Source organism: Vigna angularis, chromosome 7 (genome assembly GCF_016808095.1).
Source record: "Vigna angularis cultivar LongXiaoDou No.4 chromosome 7, ASM1680809v1, whole genome shotgun sequence".
In the NCBI taxonomy this organism is placed as follows: Eukaryota; Viridiplantae; Streptophyta; class Magnoliopsida; order Fabales; family Fabaceae; genus Vigna; species Vigna angularis.
Window position 1 is genome coordinate 8,619,438 of NC_068976.1, and position 19,308 is coordinate 8,638,745.

General features: G+C 31.4%; 2 protein-coding genes across 2 annotated transcripts; both read right to left on the minus strand.

Annotated features, from left to right (window-relative positions):
* Window positions 1-572: 572 nt before the first annotated feature.
* LOC108338706 (ras-related protein RABC1) lies at window positions 573-5,380 on the minus strand. Its single transcript, XM_017575753.2, has 6 exons — window positions 4,934-5,380; window positions 3,489-3,557; window positions 2,735-2,800; window positions 1,937-2,058; window positions 1,648-1,776; window positions 573-964 (listed from the first exon to the last, which is right to left on the minus strand). Exons 1-6 carry the CDS (start codon window positions 5,073-5,075, stop codon window positions 854-856), a joined length of 639 nt encoding a protein of 212 aa, XP_017431242.1. The 5' UTR covers window positions 5,076-5,380; the 3' UTR covers window positions 573-853.
* Window positions 5,381-12,596: 7,216 nt separating this feature from the next.
* Window positions 12,597-14,010, minus strand: LOC108337092 (uncharacterized). Its single transcript, XM_017573539.2, has one exon. It carries the CDS (start codon window positions 13,873-13,875, stop codon window positions 12,877-12,879), a length of 999 nt encoding a protein of 332 aa, XP_017429028.1. The 5' UTR covers window positions 13,876-14,010; the 3' UTR covers window positions 12,597-12,876.
* Window positions 14,011-19,308: the final 5,298 nt, after the last annotated feature.

Consider the following 19,308-nt stretch of genomic DNA (forward strand, 5'->3'; position numbering starts at 1 on the left):
TATTACGTTACCATTTTTTTATTTTGGGATATTGTCCTTTACAAGGTGTTATAGACATTTTTCCGAGAAAAACTGTAAGTATTCTAGATTTTAACAATTTAATAATACAAACATGCACTTCATTGAATTTAAGATTAGTGGGATATATTTTTAATTAAATGTCAACCGTCGAGTACATAACCTCTCATAAGAATTCATGTTTCAGAGGTAAATCAATCCTTATCAGCATCATGAAATGACAATATCTGACAGGCTTCTAATTAAGACTGTATACACATTTAAAGCATGACGCAAAGTGTTTTCTTTTGCCCTGTCCTCAATCCACTGAGTCAAATTAAGGTAATGTTCCAATTGTTCTTTTCTAATTATAATTTGACTCTAATATGCAATGACCATGAATAATTAGTTGTTAATTTGCTAACAAGATACGTTGGGTCATGGCTATGAATTTACTGCTTTGCCATATCTGAACACTCGGTTGCAGATTAAACAAATATATGATGTTGCATACAACTTTTACGTCGAAGAAGATGGTAGCTTAATAACTGCTACGCGTTTGTCGACGAAAAATGTCCCCTTGAAGCACAGCGTTGATCATGTTAAAACATCAAAAGCGTTATATATACAAACAGTATTCATATGCAGGTGCACTATGAACTATGCCCAGATGATTGCTCAAACCAAATAACATGGAGATCTTTAAACATGAGGTAAATTCTTGAGAAGAAAAATAATTTAATCTTGATATACATCCTATAATAAAGTTATTTTGTTACACGTAATGAATTTAATTGCCCTTGAAATCCAGATCATACCAAGAAGTGGAAGGTGAAAGCCCCCTTAAACATGTAAATCATGAGCAGCAGCCACCACTTGTAGCATCAGAATTTTGTGCTTTCTGCTTGAAGATGTTCTTTTTCCCACCAGATGAGCCCTCAGCCAAAAGACTTGGTGTCTCCAAAATCTGCAGATAAACATGAAAACTCAAATTTGAAGCATTTCTTTCATTTTTATGAGGGTGTTGACTTGTAATTTATACAAATAAATAGAAGTAACAACACCCTAAATTCTATTGACAAAAAGTTTCCAAAAAGTAAATCTTGCAATCTATGTCAATAAGAAATAGTACTTTGTGAACAAAAATAGATGGGACATACAAAAGTTTGGGCATTTTGTCAGTTGTTTTGTATTTTATTTTCTATTGTTTCTTTTGGTTCCAGTTATCTCAGACAACTAAGATTTCCCTTCCCATAGGGCCAGGATTTGTTTTATTTTGGAGATTTATATCCCATATAACAGGCATACTGGCTGCAGCATATGGGTAATTTTTGTTGCATTAATAAACTTAAGAATCTTTAATTGTGATAGAAAATATTTTCAACCATATAATAGGTTTCACTTCTCTTTTCAACCATTCCCACAGCTTGTATCCTAATAACAAGAGGCTAATTCTGTTCATCGTAACAAAGTTTCCTAAGTTACTATTCATTTCATTGCTTGAAGTTAAGTTGTTCCAAAAATATTTTATGAGAAGGCATCACCAAAGAACACAAGAATAGCAATAATAACCATTTCAAATTTTTTGTGTCCCCTTGCTTGCTGTTTCCTTGATTTGAGGATTTTGGAAGAGTTGCATTATATGTGTACCTTCATTACAAGCTCATCAAAACATTGTGCAACATTGACTCTTGTTTTTGCACTGCACTCAGTAAATAGACATCCATATTCCCTTGCAAAGTTTATCCCTTCAGTTTTGCTGACAACCCTTTCACTTTCCTGAAATAAGAGAGCCTATTAGGACGAGGATTACTTTCTTCCATGCCAACTTTGAATGACAGTTCACATGAGCAGCATTTGCAACTCAGTATTAATGAATCAAGAATGACCCTCAATTTCTTAGAACTAAGAGTAACACAAAAGTTCACTAACAACACACCTTATCAACTTTGTTTCCTACAAGCATCTTGATGCAATCTTGATTGGTTGAGTAAAGGTCAATTTCTTTAGCCCATATATCAGATAGATTCGTAAAAGTTTCCCGCCTTGTGACATCATATACTGTACACAAACAACCAAGAATCGTTGAATAGACTTATAATATAAACTGCAGAAGAATATGATTCTATGCTTAAACAATTTAAACAGTCACATCATATTTGGAAACAAAACACGTCCAACATCTATAAATAATCTATGGAATATGTCCAACATTCTCGTTGCAGTTGTATTTAGTTTACGATATATTCAATCTGAAGCAAATTTCCTGCAAGTCAAGGTCATATCGCTGACAGAAACTTAACCATGACATCTCACCATACCAAGTGCTGGAAGGCTCCTCACTAAGGGAACGTACCACGGTGTAACCTTACCACTGGACAGCTCTTCACATATAATAATAAACTTGCAAAATCATTTGACAAAATGTGTTTTATGCACAACAATAAATTCAGCATTTAATGACACCATACACATGCAAGGTCATCATCAAAGGAAAACAATGACAACATACATGTCATCAATGAATCCATTTTAATCACCAGTTTGTTAAATTTATACAGTATATATTCATAATTGATAAAATTGAAATATGTGCAAACTATACAGAGCCATGTTGTATGATTTACAGTTGAACAAGATACCAAAAATTAAACAAATAAGAAATGAAGTGTACAGCATATGCATTGGATAGCAAAAAAAAAATATTGCGAAGTACAGAGAAAATCATGAAACATACCCAAAATTATTCCTTGAGCTCCTCTATAATATGAACTAGTAAGTGTTCTAAACCTTTCCTGCCCCGCTGCACAAAGAGAAAATACAAAGTATTGCAATTAAGTTATTCAAATGAAGGATGACATGACTTCTTTAAAGGATAAGGTAAACAAATTTGCATTCTTTAAAGGATAAGTTAAACAAATTTGCAACAAATGCAGAATTCAGTATATCAGATGCTTCTGATCTCTGTATATACTGCACAAAATAGGCAGCGCATTTCGTGTTCTCTTAAATATACATTGTATATATGCTGAATATCAACAAAATATATTTGAGATATAATTCTATGATATACTATACTAATCAATTAGCAACATCAATATCATTGAGAAGATGCATTCCAGTATGCTGACTTTAAACAATGTTACAGAACTTTCCCAATTCTGTTTAAAGCTGAGCGCTAAGATTTTTAATCTTGATCTCCAAATCCAGGTTGCATCCTAATATATGTTAATGAACCAACAGTGAGATATTCAAAAATAAATTTCAAAAATTTCATTTCAATTGTGATGGAAAATGTTATAACTAAAGATCAAAACATGAGAGCTCCATAGCTTCACGCTCACTTAGCAGTATGAGTTCATAGCAATGGTAAAAGTTATTTGCCTTAAGCCCCAACTACTATAGAATTTGAAAGTATACAACAAAAGCAAACAACACAGAATAAAAGGGATTTGGCCTATCAAGAAATTATAATTGAAAATTGAAAATACCTGTGTCCCAAATAGCAAGTTTTAATTTTTTTCCTCCAATTGTAACATACTTAACTTTGAAATCTACACCTGCAACACGATTATAAGAAGAATCAATGCATATTTGACCGAGTAGAAAATATAACTTTCTCATAAATAATTGCACGAATCTCTACAATTATGTAACAAACCACATGGATATAAACTTTCGTAATGGGGTTATCATGACTGATGCAGACAAACACTCAATATTTCTTTTAACCAAAATAAAATATTAGAAACAATAGAATGTTACTTAACACAACATTGAAGCCAGTATTCTCCAATCCTGATTTATATTTGATCCTCTATAACAGATACTACTAGATCCAGTAAACAATCAAGTGTATGAAGCCTGATCTGACTGGCCATAACCTGTCAATCATGTAGACTAGGTACTGACTTGTGTATTAGGAGTCAAAATATATACAAGTTAGCGTTGTAAATGAGCTAATCTAGTAATAAATTATTTGAGCTTATTTCATTAATTGCTCAAACAAGCTTGTTTGTTTTACCAACCAAATAATCTTAAGCATATGGCTAAGATTTAGGCTTACTTATACAAATGACTCATGCTCAAGCATCATCGGTTTGACATTAAAAGCTCGTGTGAGGGATAGAGTGTGTATACATGTTTATCTCAAATAAGAAACGAGATATATTTAGCAAATTGTAATCCACTTATATATGAACAAGCTAAAAGTTGCTTATTTTTAAACAAGTCGCTGCCAAGAAAAACTTTGACTCATTTAAACAAATGAGTCAGTCAGAGTCATACGTTTTTGCAAGCCAAACTTGGACTTTCAAGTGCTCGGCTTGGGTTCACTCATTTACACCCTTAATATTGGGAGTGGTGACTTCAACCCTGTCCAGTAACTTGGACTACAATGCCACTGAACCATACAATTAAGTTCACAAGAACACATGACTAATTAAAATGAGTACCAAGATCTCAATGAGCTCTTCGAGGATGAAACGTTAATAAAATAAAAGTAACCCCTATAAGTCTAGATGAATTAGAAAGACATCACCAACCAACCACATCCAATTCCATCGATAATTATATTACCACATCACTTAAAAGAAGAAAAATGCTAGCAACACTCTTTGGGGTGGAAATTGATTACAAATCATAAAAAATTTCAAATCAGGACAGAGGATATAGATGAGAAGTGAGAACCATCCAAAATTTATAATTTCAAGAGTGCTTCAAAGGAGTGTTAGAGATTGTATTGTAAGTTTGTAACATTTCTACGCATCACAAATCCACCAGGTAACTAACACTTCAGACCTTCAACTACAAATTCTACCCCTTATAATTTCTTCTAACACCGATCATCAGAGAGAAGCTCTTGAACTAAAATTTACAAAAATAGATAACAAAAGCAGGGTGGGAGAATTATATATATATTTTAAATGTTACCAACCGATGGTGGGAGAAAGATCCTCGAAATTATCGGAGGTGAAGCTCAAAAGCAGGGTGCTTTTGCCAACGCCGGAATCCCCAATCAAGAGAAGCTTGAACAAGTAATCGAATTCGGGTTGAGTCGAGGAAGACGAAGCATCCATTGAGAATCCCAGATGAGAAATTCAATCGACAATGCTTGGACTTGGCTCTTAATTTGATGGATAGGTTCAATTTTGGATTGGATCTAAGAAGGGTTTTGCTTTTCTTTATTTTTCTTCTTTTATTCGATTCCTTGGAAATTGCTTCGATTCGATGGAAAGTGGAAGGAAGCAGAAAGTGAAGGGAAAGGATGGAAGTGAAGGAGTGTATAGAAGGTTATGGAAAACCCGTTTAAAGTTTGTCGCGTGCCTTTTGCGGTGATTGTTTTGGTTGTCGGTGTTTTCGCACCCACACTTTACGCTTCCTTGATTAATGGGAGAAAATCATATTATATACTTCTTATAATAAAATTTAAATCGTGTTTAGATAAGAATTTTAGTGATTAAAAAATTAAATATATAATATTTAAATTATTTATAGTTGAATTTTTTTTTAATTTTAAAATATTTTATTTGAATGGAGTAATTAAAATATTTTATATATTTTAAATTTTTTATATATAGTAATTTATTAGTTAAAATTTAAATTTAAATTGCTATGATTTTATATAAAATTTAAAAGTTAAATTTCAGGCATAATCGTAATATAACATAATAGAATTGGTAAGATCATCATACAAACTTGTAAAATCGTATAAATTTACATTTTTTAAAATTTTTTGTTGCACCCTCTTCACCTTATTAAGTAAATGAAACCTAAATCTAACTAAAAGTTAATGTAACTAAAAAATTCCAATGTTATATGTTGTCACCACATTTCATCCAATTATTATTAAAATTTATTTCCCAATCAAAAATTAATACAAATATGTAACACCATCACACTATCCAATTAAAAATTAAAATTTTATTTTTTTTTCGACATAAATTATGGATACACACGAAACATTTATTTTGGTTAAAGGTCAAACCCAAGATGGTGGTGAAGAAAATTATGTTCTTCCTATCCTACTCTTTTAGATGAAGAGAATTTTCTTATTAATGTGCTTTATGAAGGATATAAAGTTAATGAAGATCCTCTAACTATACGAACCCCTTCACGATCTTAAGCATAATTGTGATTTTAACTACCTTGGTAATTTAGTTTCTCTTTGAAAAAATTTTAAAATATATGAATAACTCATTTCTATCCTTTGGTATAGAATGACTTGTCTTGATCTTCTGACTCGTTTCTATTTTCAGCCTGACAAACTCGTATTGATCTTTAGCTTGGACTGATTACTTTCGACCTTCAACTCGGATTGACTCGACTCAACTTCATGTTAGAAGTCTCACATTGACTAGAGATAACGTCAGTTTATAGTACATAAGTGGGGTGCAAACATCCCTTATATACAAGTTGGTTTTGTAGGGTTGAGTTAGATTTAAAGTTCAGTTCTTAACATGGTATTAAAGTCTATCCTAACGAGTTTTGTTGTTTGTTGGATCTATTGTCCAACTTATTATCGGACCACCCATTAAGGTCTAGTTTCACATTAAGTAGAGATAAGGTCAATTTATAGTATATAAGTGGATGCAAATTTTATCTTACAAGCTGGTTTTGTAAGGTTGAGTTAGGCTTAAAGTTCACTTCTTAACACTTAGGGCCCGAACCGACTTGGCTTGAGCTTCGGCCAAGGCCAACTTAGCTCAACATTTGACCAGACATGAGTCAATCTACTTGGCTCGACCTTTGGCTTGACTGACTCATCTAGACCCTTAATTAGGGCTGACTCGTTTCAAGCTTCAGCCCCAAGTCTAGTCATCTCGATCTTCGCCTTGACTAACTCCTCTTGACCTTCGACCATGATCGATCAATTCGACATTCATCTCGAGTTGAAGCAGCTCAACCTTCAACCCAAGCTAACTTGTTTCTTCCTTCGACTTGTCGCAACCTCTATCGACCTTCAGTCCATACAAGCTCATTTCTACCTTAGACTCTTGTCAAATTGTCTCAACCTTTGGCCTTTCCGATCCATCTCAACCTTCGGTCTAAATGACTCGTCTTGACCATTAGCTATAGCCGATTCAGTTTGACCTTCGTTATGTGTCAGATTAACTCAACCTTTGGCTTGCACTAGTTCAGTTTGACTTTTGGCCTACATCGATTTGGTTCAACATTCATCCTACTTCGATTCAAGAATAATCGTATTATTATAAATATAAATGGGACGTCAATTTTCTATTATGAATTCTTTCTAGTCACCATGATCTAAAATGAGTTGAACTTCTAAAGCATCCAGGATGCACTTGTGGTTGAGTGTTGATTTTCTTGGTTTACAGAGTATTTAACATAAAAATTGTTAGGATTTGAAATATGTCTACATCAAGATCTCCTTAAGAGAGTCTAACTTTTTTGAAAATGTGGAATACCAATGTTGCAAAGTCAATTAATTGTATTAGACTTTGTGCCTTACTATAAAGAAGAAGGAAACTACTGATCCTAGGCTCATGTCATGTATAAGAGAAGTAGAGTAAGAAAGTCATGTACATCTAATGTTGCATGGAAAACATTTACACATTTACGTTCTTGTTCAGAAAATAATTGTTGAAGATGAAAGGCTTGTCAACCTCTCGAAAGGAATTTGAAACAACTATTTTCTTCTTATATTTATTTAAAATAATTCTCTTTAAAGAGGAAAGGTAGGCGATGCTTATGAAAATTTGATCTTAACAATTTCAAACAATCCTAAGCATTTTTGTGTGCGAGGAAGAACAATGTTTATGTTCATAGCTATCTAAGAAAGTATTTATAATCATATATTTGTCTTAGGACATTTGTCTTTTTTAGTTAATGAAATTTATTATCTTTGAGATCATAACCTTTGTAATAAAAGTGTTTTAGTTAGGAGTGATCAAGTTCAAAGAACAATTGTGCTTTTAACAAGAAGTAATTAAGTCCAAATATTATTGGTAGCTTAGCCAAAAGTGGTAATATTCAAAGAATAATCACAGTTTAGTCAAAAGTGATTGAGTTCAAATAATATTTATATCTTGTAGTTATAGTTTGAATTAGTGGAAACTTCATGAGATTGATCAAGAAGTAACATAGTCTAGATTTGTCAAACAAACCGATATGAAAATAATCTACGTAAATCTCTCTATCATTTATCTTTTACATTGCCTGTTATTTATTTTCATTTAATCAAAGGAGATTTTTTCAAAACTCTTTTTTAAAAGGTTATTTGCAATGTATACCTTGTTAAATTTGTGTCTCATGAGGTTCATCAAACATATCTCTCAAGAGAAATAACTTTAAAGTTCTTCCATTTGTGGCCATAAGACAAAGTTTGTAGAAAATTATTCATAAAAGATATTTTTCTTTCTTGTGTATTTCACTTGTTTTTCATAAAAGATATATTTATATTTTTAATATTTCATTGTAAAAGAACTTAATAAAAAATTAATTAGGATAAAGTTAACTTTACTCATCTTTTCTCCAACATATATCATATAACAATTCAATATTTTTTTTTCTTGTCATAGTCGCACAAGTCGTTTAAGTCACAAAGAATATTGTCCAACATGGCATTTAATAAATCATTAATATTTACAAATGGTTCAATCATATCTGAACATTTTCAAGGAATAGGATTTCAAGTAATACTCAACAATATGACTTTCCCACAAAACCTAACGTTTACTCTGCTTGCTCCACAAAAGCCTTATGGTTAGAGTCACACTGCCTGTTCCATAAAAGCCTTATGGTCAGGGTCATCCTACTCAACCAATTTGTTTTACCCATGTAACCTACCATTTACTTTGTTTGTTCCACAAAAGCCTTACGATCAGAGTTACCATGCCTGCTCCACAAAAGCTTTATGATCAACGACATTTTGCTTGCTTCGCAAAACGTATTATGGTCAGGACTCGTTTCCCCTTCTTTCCACAAGAATTACAAGTAAAAACTCTGTCTACTCCACAAAAGCCTTACGAGCATTGCACTATACTAAGCTCAAGCTAAAGCCTTACAAGCAAAACACAACTTCTCATTTTTCCCAGCTCACGAAATCCCTTTAGGTGATAAGAAACTAACCCAACTTTATAGTTAAGTGAACAAGACATAACACACAATTTCATATTCTAGCACCAACTGAACCGATGAGACACAACACATAACCAGGTCATCAACATAAACTCAACGAACAACAAAAAACAACTTGGCCAACCACAACACAAACCGGCCACGTTCAAACAAAACTCAACAACCAACAGGTTGACAATGAAGCAACACATCACAACTAATAACATACATAGTTTGACAATTATAACAAACAACTTGACCAAGGTCAAAACCTCATGGTTAACCTCCAAAACATCAAGGTCGAGTTCCAAAACCTCTTAATTGAGGTCTTAAAACAACTTGAACCAAACAAATCAGCCTGACCAAACAACTTAATCTGACCAAACAACCCAGCCTAGTCAAACAACCCAGCCCGGCCAAACAACCTAGTCCGACCGAATAGCACAGGTTAGCCAAACAACCTAGCCCGACCAAGCAGCACAACCTGACCAAACAACCCAGCGTGGCCAAACAACCCGATCCGACACAACAACTAAAAAGTAGCATGGCAACATACCCAAAACAGCATAGCTATATACTAGAACAACATGTAATATGGCAGCATACTAAAATAGCTTGGAATCAAATATTAAATAGTATTTAACATGAAACAAATGTGTCTAAGTCTTTCAACAACACGAAACAAAGCACAATCAACTTGGTAAAATTAATAACCATCTTGGTACACCTATAAACAACTCGATTAACATCATAAACAACATAGATTAAAACTTCTACAGTCTGACAACCTTCTCTTATGTGATTAATTAACCCTTTGACATTAATTCACTGCACACTTCACACCACATTAGTCCACCAATTTAACAATTAAGCATAATCATCAATAAAACCCCAATATTTTGTGTATTAAAGCATAATTTGTGATCTTTACCACAAACAAATTCTATACAATAAATGCTATGTGTATACATGCCTAGATATGTTTTAGCAAGAAGTTATGAGCCATAAGCCTCATAGCATTAGCCCATAGCCACTGGACAATACATATATTAATAAAATAGGCCAAGGTAAACATAACACAATTTTAACCATTAAAAGAAAATACATAACATTATAACGACATCATCTTGATCCCACAAGAAAATTATCAATGCCAGAAACATTAACTGGTTTTATTTTGAAAACAACTAGAAAGACTACCACATGCACTAATCATGGACCAACAACAAATAATTTTAGAGCTCAATCACAAGCCTTAAAAAAACCATGGCACACAATGGTCAACACCTAACACAAAGGTCATCACACACAAAATAGAGAAACGTACCAACATCATATAAAATAAAGGAAAGAACAACTCAGACTTGACAACAAAACAACGTACTTGAAGCTAACACATAGTTAACGTAATTACACACATAGAAGGATATTCCCCTTAACTTGGTTTCCTTTAATCCCTTTCCTTGATCATAAAATACCATTCTACTACACCTCCGAGCTCTCATGAACCTTCAACACAAACATTATTTAATCTCACGGTGCACACATTTCTGCCTCTTTTTTTTTGTACAAGGTTTTTGTCTTAACCTATTATAAATAGAAGACATGTCTAACCCTAATTTCAAAGTGTCTAGGTTTATCCTTCAAACCTCTACAAAAGCCCATCATTGTAGAATAAAATAAAAAAATATTTAAATTTAAATTAATCCCTAATTAAATATTCTATTTTAATTTTTCCTAAGCTTCCTTATCCCATCCATTTTCACCAAAAGAAAAAATCCAAAAAAAAAAACAATATATTATTTACTCTAGCCAAAGCTCAAACACATCATTTCAAATTTCAAACAAACACTTCAAACCAAACAAACTATATGGACAACAAACATTACAAACAATATCACACATACACGATTATATAATATAATTAAATAAAAGAAATAAAACATGTATTATGCATACAACACAAATCAAACCCATAGTCACCGATCCAAAGAAAGAACTCTATCCAATGTTACACTTCATTTTTGTATAACTTATCTTTTCTTATTTTACTTAATGACATCTTTACCTACCACCTTTCTAAATATTTTACTTTTTCTAGGTCTTACAAATATGGATATGGATAATAGTCAATTTTTTAAATTAGATACAAGGACATGATAATGAGTATATACATATCCTACTCATCTTATCCATTTCCTTATACTTATCCCCATACCCCATTTTCATATTCATCCCTATTTTAAATTACTAAAACACATTTAATTTATTAAATAATTTGAAGAGCTTATAATAAAATTTAATTTGGTTGTTATAAGAAACATATTTCATCAATTTTACTCTTTTAAAAAATTATTTGATCTTTATTCAATTACTATTTTGATACTGTTATTATATATATATATATATATATATATATATATATATATATATATATATATATATATATATTAATGGTTATTTGGTTACAATAATATAATGAGATTTAATATGAATATATTATTAAAAAAATATAAAGATATGAAAATACATATAAAAACATCTCTACAAAAAGGGAGAATAACTTTGAATCGTTCTCTCAATATTAACAACTTTTTTCACTCATTACTCTCTTTTTCATCTACTCACTAGAGTGTCGTTTATGAGTAGTTAATTCAATTTTACATCTATTTGTCATTTAAGTGGTCATTTATGGATAAACTATCATTCCATTTTGTATCAACTTGTCATTTAAATTGAATTTATTTTTCATTATCATCCAGAACTCTCATTCATATTCCAATAAGATTATTTTAGAAATTTCTCCTTCCTTTGTAGCTTAACCAAAGAAGTCCAACTTATTGTAAAACCAATTAGAATTCAAAATCCCTTTTCCCCTATCTATAGGTAATATTAGTGATAAAAAAATTCATTCTCTAGACATATTTTGAAGTTCTTCATAAGCAAATCTAAAAAAATAAAATAAGAAAAATATTGAAATTAGTTTATGCATAAACTAATTTAAAAAAAAATCTCTTGTATAGTTTCTTTAAATTTTTTAACTTGAGCTAACGCAGAAACTAATTTTAATTTCTAAACAATTGATTCTATTTTTCTTCTTTTTGCTAAATACATGCTTAATTTTGCCTAGATATCCATCGGGTTCAATACAATTTATTGCAAATGAACTTTTCAGGATCGTAAAAAGTGCAGTAAAAATAGAATAAAATAAAATAAATTCATGTAGGGTCATAGTTAATTCACAACCTTTCTCCTTTTGTAGAAGTAACCAATGAAATTTCATTCTTACCATTTCAGAACAACAAATGAGTCATTTAATTATAACTCGTGATTCTATTTTTGCTCCACCACATACTCAGTGCCTAAATTAATATGCTGATAGATACTGCTTACCATAACATTATTCACACCCACAAACTCAATCTAATACCAACAAAACATACCTCGCACCATTTATAAACACCTTTGCAAAAGAAGCAACATCACAATTCCATTTTGTAGCAGCAAATCAAATACATACATAAGAACTCTTCAATCAGTTTTCTTCATTTTCCCTTTAATTTCACACTCAAAATGATGACATGATGATAAAGTATAGCAGATACAACCACATCATCAAACACAAGTTCAGGTTCTCTGCTGTGTTTTTCAATGTTGTTTAGAACATAAAAATAAGTATATATGTATGTATCAGTATATTGATAAGACATAACATATAAACAACATAAAAAATTCATGAGAGAATCCGAATTTATGAAACACATGATGATTGATTAGTTTATACCAAAGCTACGTTGTACGTTAAACTTGGTACTGCTCGAGCTGAACATCCTTGGCTGTCAAAGGCACATACTCTCCTCGATAAACTTCAAGATAGTCTGCTAAAGCTGACTTGTCAATATTCTCATGATGAAAGGACTTGCAAACAAAGTAGATCACAGTTTGAACAACAAGCCCAAAGAGGAACAAACAAGACAAGAGAAGGAAACAAAGAACACCGTATGCTGTTTTGTCCACAGAAATCACACTCCATCCATCCACCACAGTCTCCTTGAACAAAATTCTTATCAAAACAAAAGACCCGACAAGAGTAAAAAACACGAATATGGACAACACCATCTTTCCCTTTATTAACTCCTTGCTCCTCAACATGGCTCGAACCCCCCACGAATCCTCCAACACAGTCACAACACTCGCCAGTTGCCACACCACGGTGAGGTACACAAACCCAACGAAGTACAAAACCGCTATCACACCAAAAACCACAAAATCACCGGTGTTGAACCCGATTGAAATTGCCCACAAGAAGATAACCACCATGGTGACGATATTGTAAGCGAAAAAAGCAGCAAAGGCACATAAGAACGTCAACATGAGCCTCTTCCAAACCTTTGGGACCACTCTGATCACCTTCTTGAAAGTTACGTCTTTCGCTGTGTAGATGGAAGCGATGGTGTAGACCACTGCTGAAGTAGAGAGGAGGGAGAAGACGAGAAGCAGAGTGAAGTAAACGAGTTTGAAGAGCACCAGAGTGACCCATTCAGAAGAGATCATGTCGGAGAGCTTGTTGTATTGAGGGGTGTTGGGCTTTGTCTCATCCATGACTATTGAGTTGTAGAGAATCTTCCTGAAGAGGAGGGAGGAGACCTCTATGTGGAGGAGGAAGATGAAAGAGAGAGGGAGGATGAGTGTTAGGGTGATGTAGGAGAAGATTTTCCGCCATGAAAGTATGATCTTGGAGGCTTCTTTGTAGACACCAAAGAATCCAACAAATTGCATCTCTTCTTGTTCTCTATCCATGCTCTGCTTTGGAACTTTTCTTCAATGGAGTTTTGGCTTGAAAAATGGTTTAGTCGGTGGGTGAAGATGTGGAAGGAGATCGTGTATTGGAAAGAGGATGAATGGTTTATAGCAAAAATCTAGAACGGGTTTGGAATTCTCCTCAACAAAGTACCCTTACTTTTCAAATGAATTGCTTTTGTTGAAAAGTCAATTAATCACTATTTTTCTTTCCTTAGCTAATAAATAACCATTAATATATATATTTACCATTTTGTCTTAAATAAGTTTTCGTTACCCAAATACAATATTTTCTTTTCATTTTGTGTACTTTATAAATTGTATAATTTTGGTTTAATTTCATCAAACAAACAAATTATTTGTATCCCCCACTATTATGTTGTCTCTTTTAACTGATTATTGAAATATTTTAAAAATGTAACTTTTAATATATTGAACTATTTTGGGACATTGTATTTAATAATCAAGTGATAAATTAATAGTCTACTGGATACATTATTTTATATTAGTTAGTTGTTATTGTGTATTTATAACTAATATTACAATTGTGTATTCCTGTATAAGAGTACATCGTGTTTATTGTATAAATTGATTTAAAAGGATTGTGTGAAAAAAATTATTACACAATACATTAGACAATGATTCAATTTTATCTTTTTGTGTTATTTATTATGTACTTTGTGTCGGTTTATTTCACAATGTTGCCTAATTCTTTTAATTATTCTTCAACTCATTACATAATTAGATGCGAAACATAAAATTTTGGTGAACGGCTTATTATTTTTAAACAATAAAGTTTTATCATTTTTGTTAGAATATTTTTACTAGGATAAATGGAGGAAATTGATTCCTAAGATCTACCATATAACTTTTTTTATTTTTACAACTTTAAACTTATACTTAAATTTTAAGGATTTTTATATTTTATCTTCACACTTTTTCATCTATAATTTAAATATAAAGGAATAAACACAATACTAAAAAAATAAAAATGAATATATATTTAACAAAGGAAAGCATTAACGTGTGTTTAATGTATTTATTAGATCCATGGACATTTTAAATTTAATTTGGTGGATGAAGTACATTTATCAAGAATTTGGTTGTAGGTCAAGATGAATGGAAAATAAGAGAATTGAATGAAAATGGCAAAGGCGTAAAATTGCGTGGAAATGGGTAGTATTTGGGGGAAAAGGAAAAGGCAAGACCAACCCACCAGGCAAGGAGTCATTCACGTCGACGCAAAGACTACAAAATAGTCTTTCTATAATAATTAAATGAAGGGGTTTAGGTCAATATTTGGCATAGACTACACATCCACGCGCTTTGGATTTTTTTTTTCCTTCTTGGAAAGTTCTCAATCTAAGACTAGACTTTGAGTTTCGATTTAAGATGGACATTGATCAGCTTACGATTGATTGAAGACCTTGATTAATTTAACATTTTTTACTTTTCTTTTTAAGTTTAATTATGTTTTTGTTCTGTAAAATGATAAAAATAAAAACGAGCCAAATCTATTTTTTTTAAGTTTTTTATTTTTAGTCCATTTAAATATAAAAATCATGATTTTATTTTATCTGTATAGAACGAGTTGAATTGAGTGTAGAAGCTATGTTTTAAAATAAATAAATAAAATATGTATAAATAGGTTAAAACAATTATTTATCATTTATTAAAACTTCACCTTTTAAAACCTTAAGCTTTTCTACACTCTTTAAAATTTTTAGATAGATCATCTATCGTTTCTATGATAATATCACATATATAGTTGAGAATGTAATATCGTTGCTATATTGTGTCAACGAATTTGTTGTGTTTTCTTTCTTCTTTGGCATTAGTGAGAACATTTTTGTAGTGGTTCTTCACCATAAGTATGATCTCCTTGCATTTTGTTTGTCCATTTATTATGGTGGAGGTTTCACTTTGATCACACTGCAACATATCTTGGTTAATGGATTTTATTAAGGTTGATGCACTATCTTCATTTTATTAATGAAATGAATGTGTGGTCGTTTAACGTTCAACCACTGAATAACCAACGTTAAAAATGAGAGGTGACATTTTTGTAAATAAATGCAATTATTAACCATTGTTTAAAATTTTAATTCGACGTAAAAGAATATAAAACGTCGAATGACTTTTAAATTCGACGTCAAAAGGTTAGTGAATTCAATAAAAATTTGAGCGGGAGATTGAAAATTCATTCACTTTATCTTAGCGCGCGATACCCTCTTCTCTTCTTAAACTTTTCTCGAACGAAGTTTGACGAGCATCAAATGTAATCTTTCATTTGATACAAATGCATGTTAATTAATTACTTTATATATGATTTTTGTTTGTTTTAACCGATTATTTTCATGCTCTTGTCCTTCACAGGCGCATTCTGCTTTCTCTCTCACTATGATGAAACTTTATTCCGACGAACCCACCTTTTGAAGGTTAGTTTTCGTTTTCGTTTTGAAAAACTTATTTGTTGAACTTGTTTGTTGTTTTGTTGAACTTGTTTGTTGTTGTTGTTTAGTTGAACTTGTTTGTTATTGTTGTTTGAGTGAACTTGTTTGTTGTTGGTTATTATTGTTTGTTGTTGATACTACACTACACATGCTTTATAAAACACCAAACACTAAAATTTGTTATTTTTTTGCTTTTCAGGTCTCGTAGAGTTGTAAAAAAGGATCATAATTAATTTAAAAACACAAAAAAATTGATTAACGTCGAATATTAACAAAATTCGACGTTAATTTAACATCGAATTTTTTAAATTCAACGTAAATTTAACGTCTCCTGATATGATTTCGTTCGCGAATTCGCCGTTAAAAGCCCAAAATATTTGACGTTGTACGCGATTTTTGTACTAGTGTATGAGTGCATGTTTGTCTCCATTAGATTTTTATCGATATAAGTGTTGATTGAGTTTGAAATTTTGGTTTTTAAATTTGAAATTTGTAATTTTGTTGTGTAAATTTAAAATATTAAATTACTTTTGTAGCAGTGAATATTATAAGTTGTTTAAAATTGTAATTTAGTTTTTAGGAATAGTATAAATTATATTGACTAATTAATTATTTTTGTCCTCAAGAGTGACTAAATTATATAGTCATTAGATTTTTTAAAATTTTAGTGATTGAATTATAAAAAATTTACAAAATATATTGCATGAAAATTATAGGAAAATTTTGTTTAGATGGAGTAAAATCTATTGTAGAATAATTGTTTAAAGGATTAAAGAATATGGTAGGAATTAGTACCATCCAAAAACTTCTTTTTTGGAAAGGTATATTATAGAAAACACCGTTGAATTTTGTTTAGGATACATTTAAATATAAATCAACAAGAATTCTTAGGAGTTAACACGGTGAAAAATGTAAATGTATATAGGTTCCTGAAATGTGAAGATCATAAATGTGGTTCAAAAAGAAAGGGACGAAACACATTTGTAAATGTTGAACAATATTGATAAAGTAATCACTTACATATCATAACACAAAAACAAAATCAAGGTTGCACACCTAAATGGACGAAACATGGGCATTGTATAAATATAACAAGATTTTCTTAAATTGGTTTAAGAAAAAAAGGTATATGATGAGGGCATTGCTTCATAAACATTTTTGAGACTAGCCTGCAAGTCAAACAACTATCTGATTACATTTTAGATAAGATCGTCTAGAGAGACTAAATTGTAACAACTCATGCTTTGAAGTTTAACATACAATACTTAACGAAATATTACTTATAGAATGAAGCGTCTAACGAATTGTATTTGCTAAAGAATAACACTGAATAAAGTGTTTATCAATACAAATATCTATCCAAAGTGTTGAATGAAATAATCATTTACAATGTTTTTATAAATACAACATTTTAAAATAAATATTATCTAACCGACATGATTGACAAACAATGTCTGATATAATGGAAACCTTTAAGTAAACACTGAACCTAACATCCAAATAGTGTTGAGCCAATAAGCGTTTAACGAAAGGAATCATCAAGGATATTAGTATAACGCGCCAAACACTATCAAATGATATATGAATATCTGATATCACAATTGCATATAATGCATAAACTTAAAAAGCACCAAACACTATAGAGCTCCTAACATAGCGTCTAATCGTCATAGCGTTTGAACAAAAAGAAAAAGCCTATGAACAACACAACTGAAATTAAATAACTTTACAAGTTACTTAAAACAGACTAGCATCAAACAATTAAACCAACCATCACGCTTAAGCGCTTAAGTCGTCTAATACATCAAATGCCTAGGTCATGTAATGGTTTGAATGCATTGTGTTGTGCTCTCTTTTTCTGTGTATATTATCAACTTTATTCAAAAGCATGCTCATAATAAGAAGAACATTTAGAAACATGAGGATATTCAAATAAAGTTTCATGAATACCTTTTGCCTGTCTCATCCGTACACAACACAGTTACTCTACAAGAAAGCAACATAGCTTATGACTTTATCATAAAGGCTACATACCTAAAGGAAATTCAAATCTCTAAGTAATGGTCATATCTCAAAGAAGGCTACATAAAGAGGACTCGATAAAGAGATAAAGAACAACAAGGAAAAAAATGGAATTGCTATCATTGAATCATTACGCTGTTGCTCTACCTCTAAGTTTATCTTGTCTAAAGCCTTTCGTTCAAAGAGAAAGAACCCTTACAAGCTTTCAGAAGTACATTGTATTATTCATATATCTTATTTACGAGATTTGTCTTCTGTTTTGTAACAAACCAAAACACTCGTGTTATATTCAGAAGTGAATTCAAACACTTATATTGTTTAACTCCACTGAGTTAAACATTCTAGACAGGTTGTCTAGTATGGATATCAAGAGCGGTTAAACTCGTTTTAGTCAGATTGACTAGGGTTGGAATCAAGAGTGATTGATAATACTTCGTGTATACCAAGAGTGGTTTGTACTCGTTGTAATCTTTGTAAATTTTTAGTGAAACTCTTTAAAAAGTCTTAAGGGAGAGTATATGTAACTCAGGTTGAGGGAACCAATATAAAAATACTTGTGTTATTATTTTTCTTGCTTAAAATGTTTTCCTAAACACTTTATTAAAAATACACATGTTTAACAACTATTGCAGATCGTCTAATCCGTACAATAGTCATTAAGTGTTGATTTGCGAAAAAGATTAAAACTTGAGGAAATGATCCAGATCCTAATGGAAAATGAAGGATATGCCATCAAACATCGTCCTCTATTCAAAGGAGAAAAATTCAATCATTAGAAGCAAAGAATGATTACTTTTTTTGAATCATGTCACGTCAACATGTGGGATATTGTAGAAAATGGAAACTTTATACTTCTGAATAGAGAAGGAGAGCCCTTGGCTAGAATCTATTGGTCAGAAGATCATAAACTTAGTTATCTTTTGAACTCTAAGGCTAACAATATATTAATGTGTGCTCT

What these genes read in the sequence shown, in the direction of transcription:
- LOC108338706 (XM_017575753.2), bottom strand. Translation starts at nt 5,075, where the DNA reads ATGGATGCTTCGTCTTCCTCGACTCAACCCGAATTCGATTACTTGTTC. An exon ending in TAGGAAACAAAGTTGATAAG is followed by an intron (nt 1,777 to 1,936) that starts GTGTGTTGTTAG and finishes CTCTTATTTCAG; the next exon opens with GAAAGTGAAAGGGTTGTCAG. An exon ending in TTGATGAGCTTGTAATGAAG is followed by an intron (nt 965 to 1,647) that starts GTACACATATAA and finishes GTTTATCTGCAG; the next exon opens with ATTTTGGAGACACCAAGTCT.
- LOC108337092 (XM_017573539.2), bottom strand. Translation starts at nt 13,875, where the DNA reads ATGGATAGAGAACAAGAAGAGATGCAATTTGTTGGATTCTTTGGTGTC.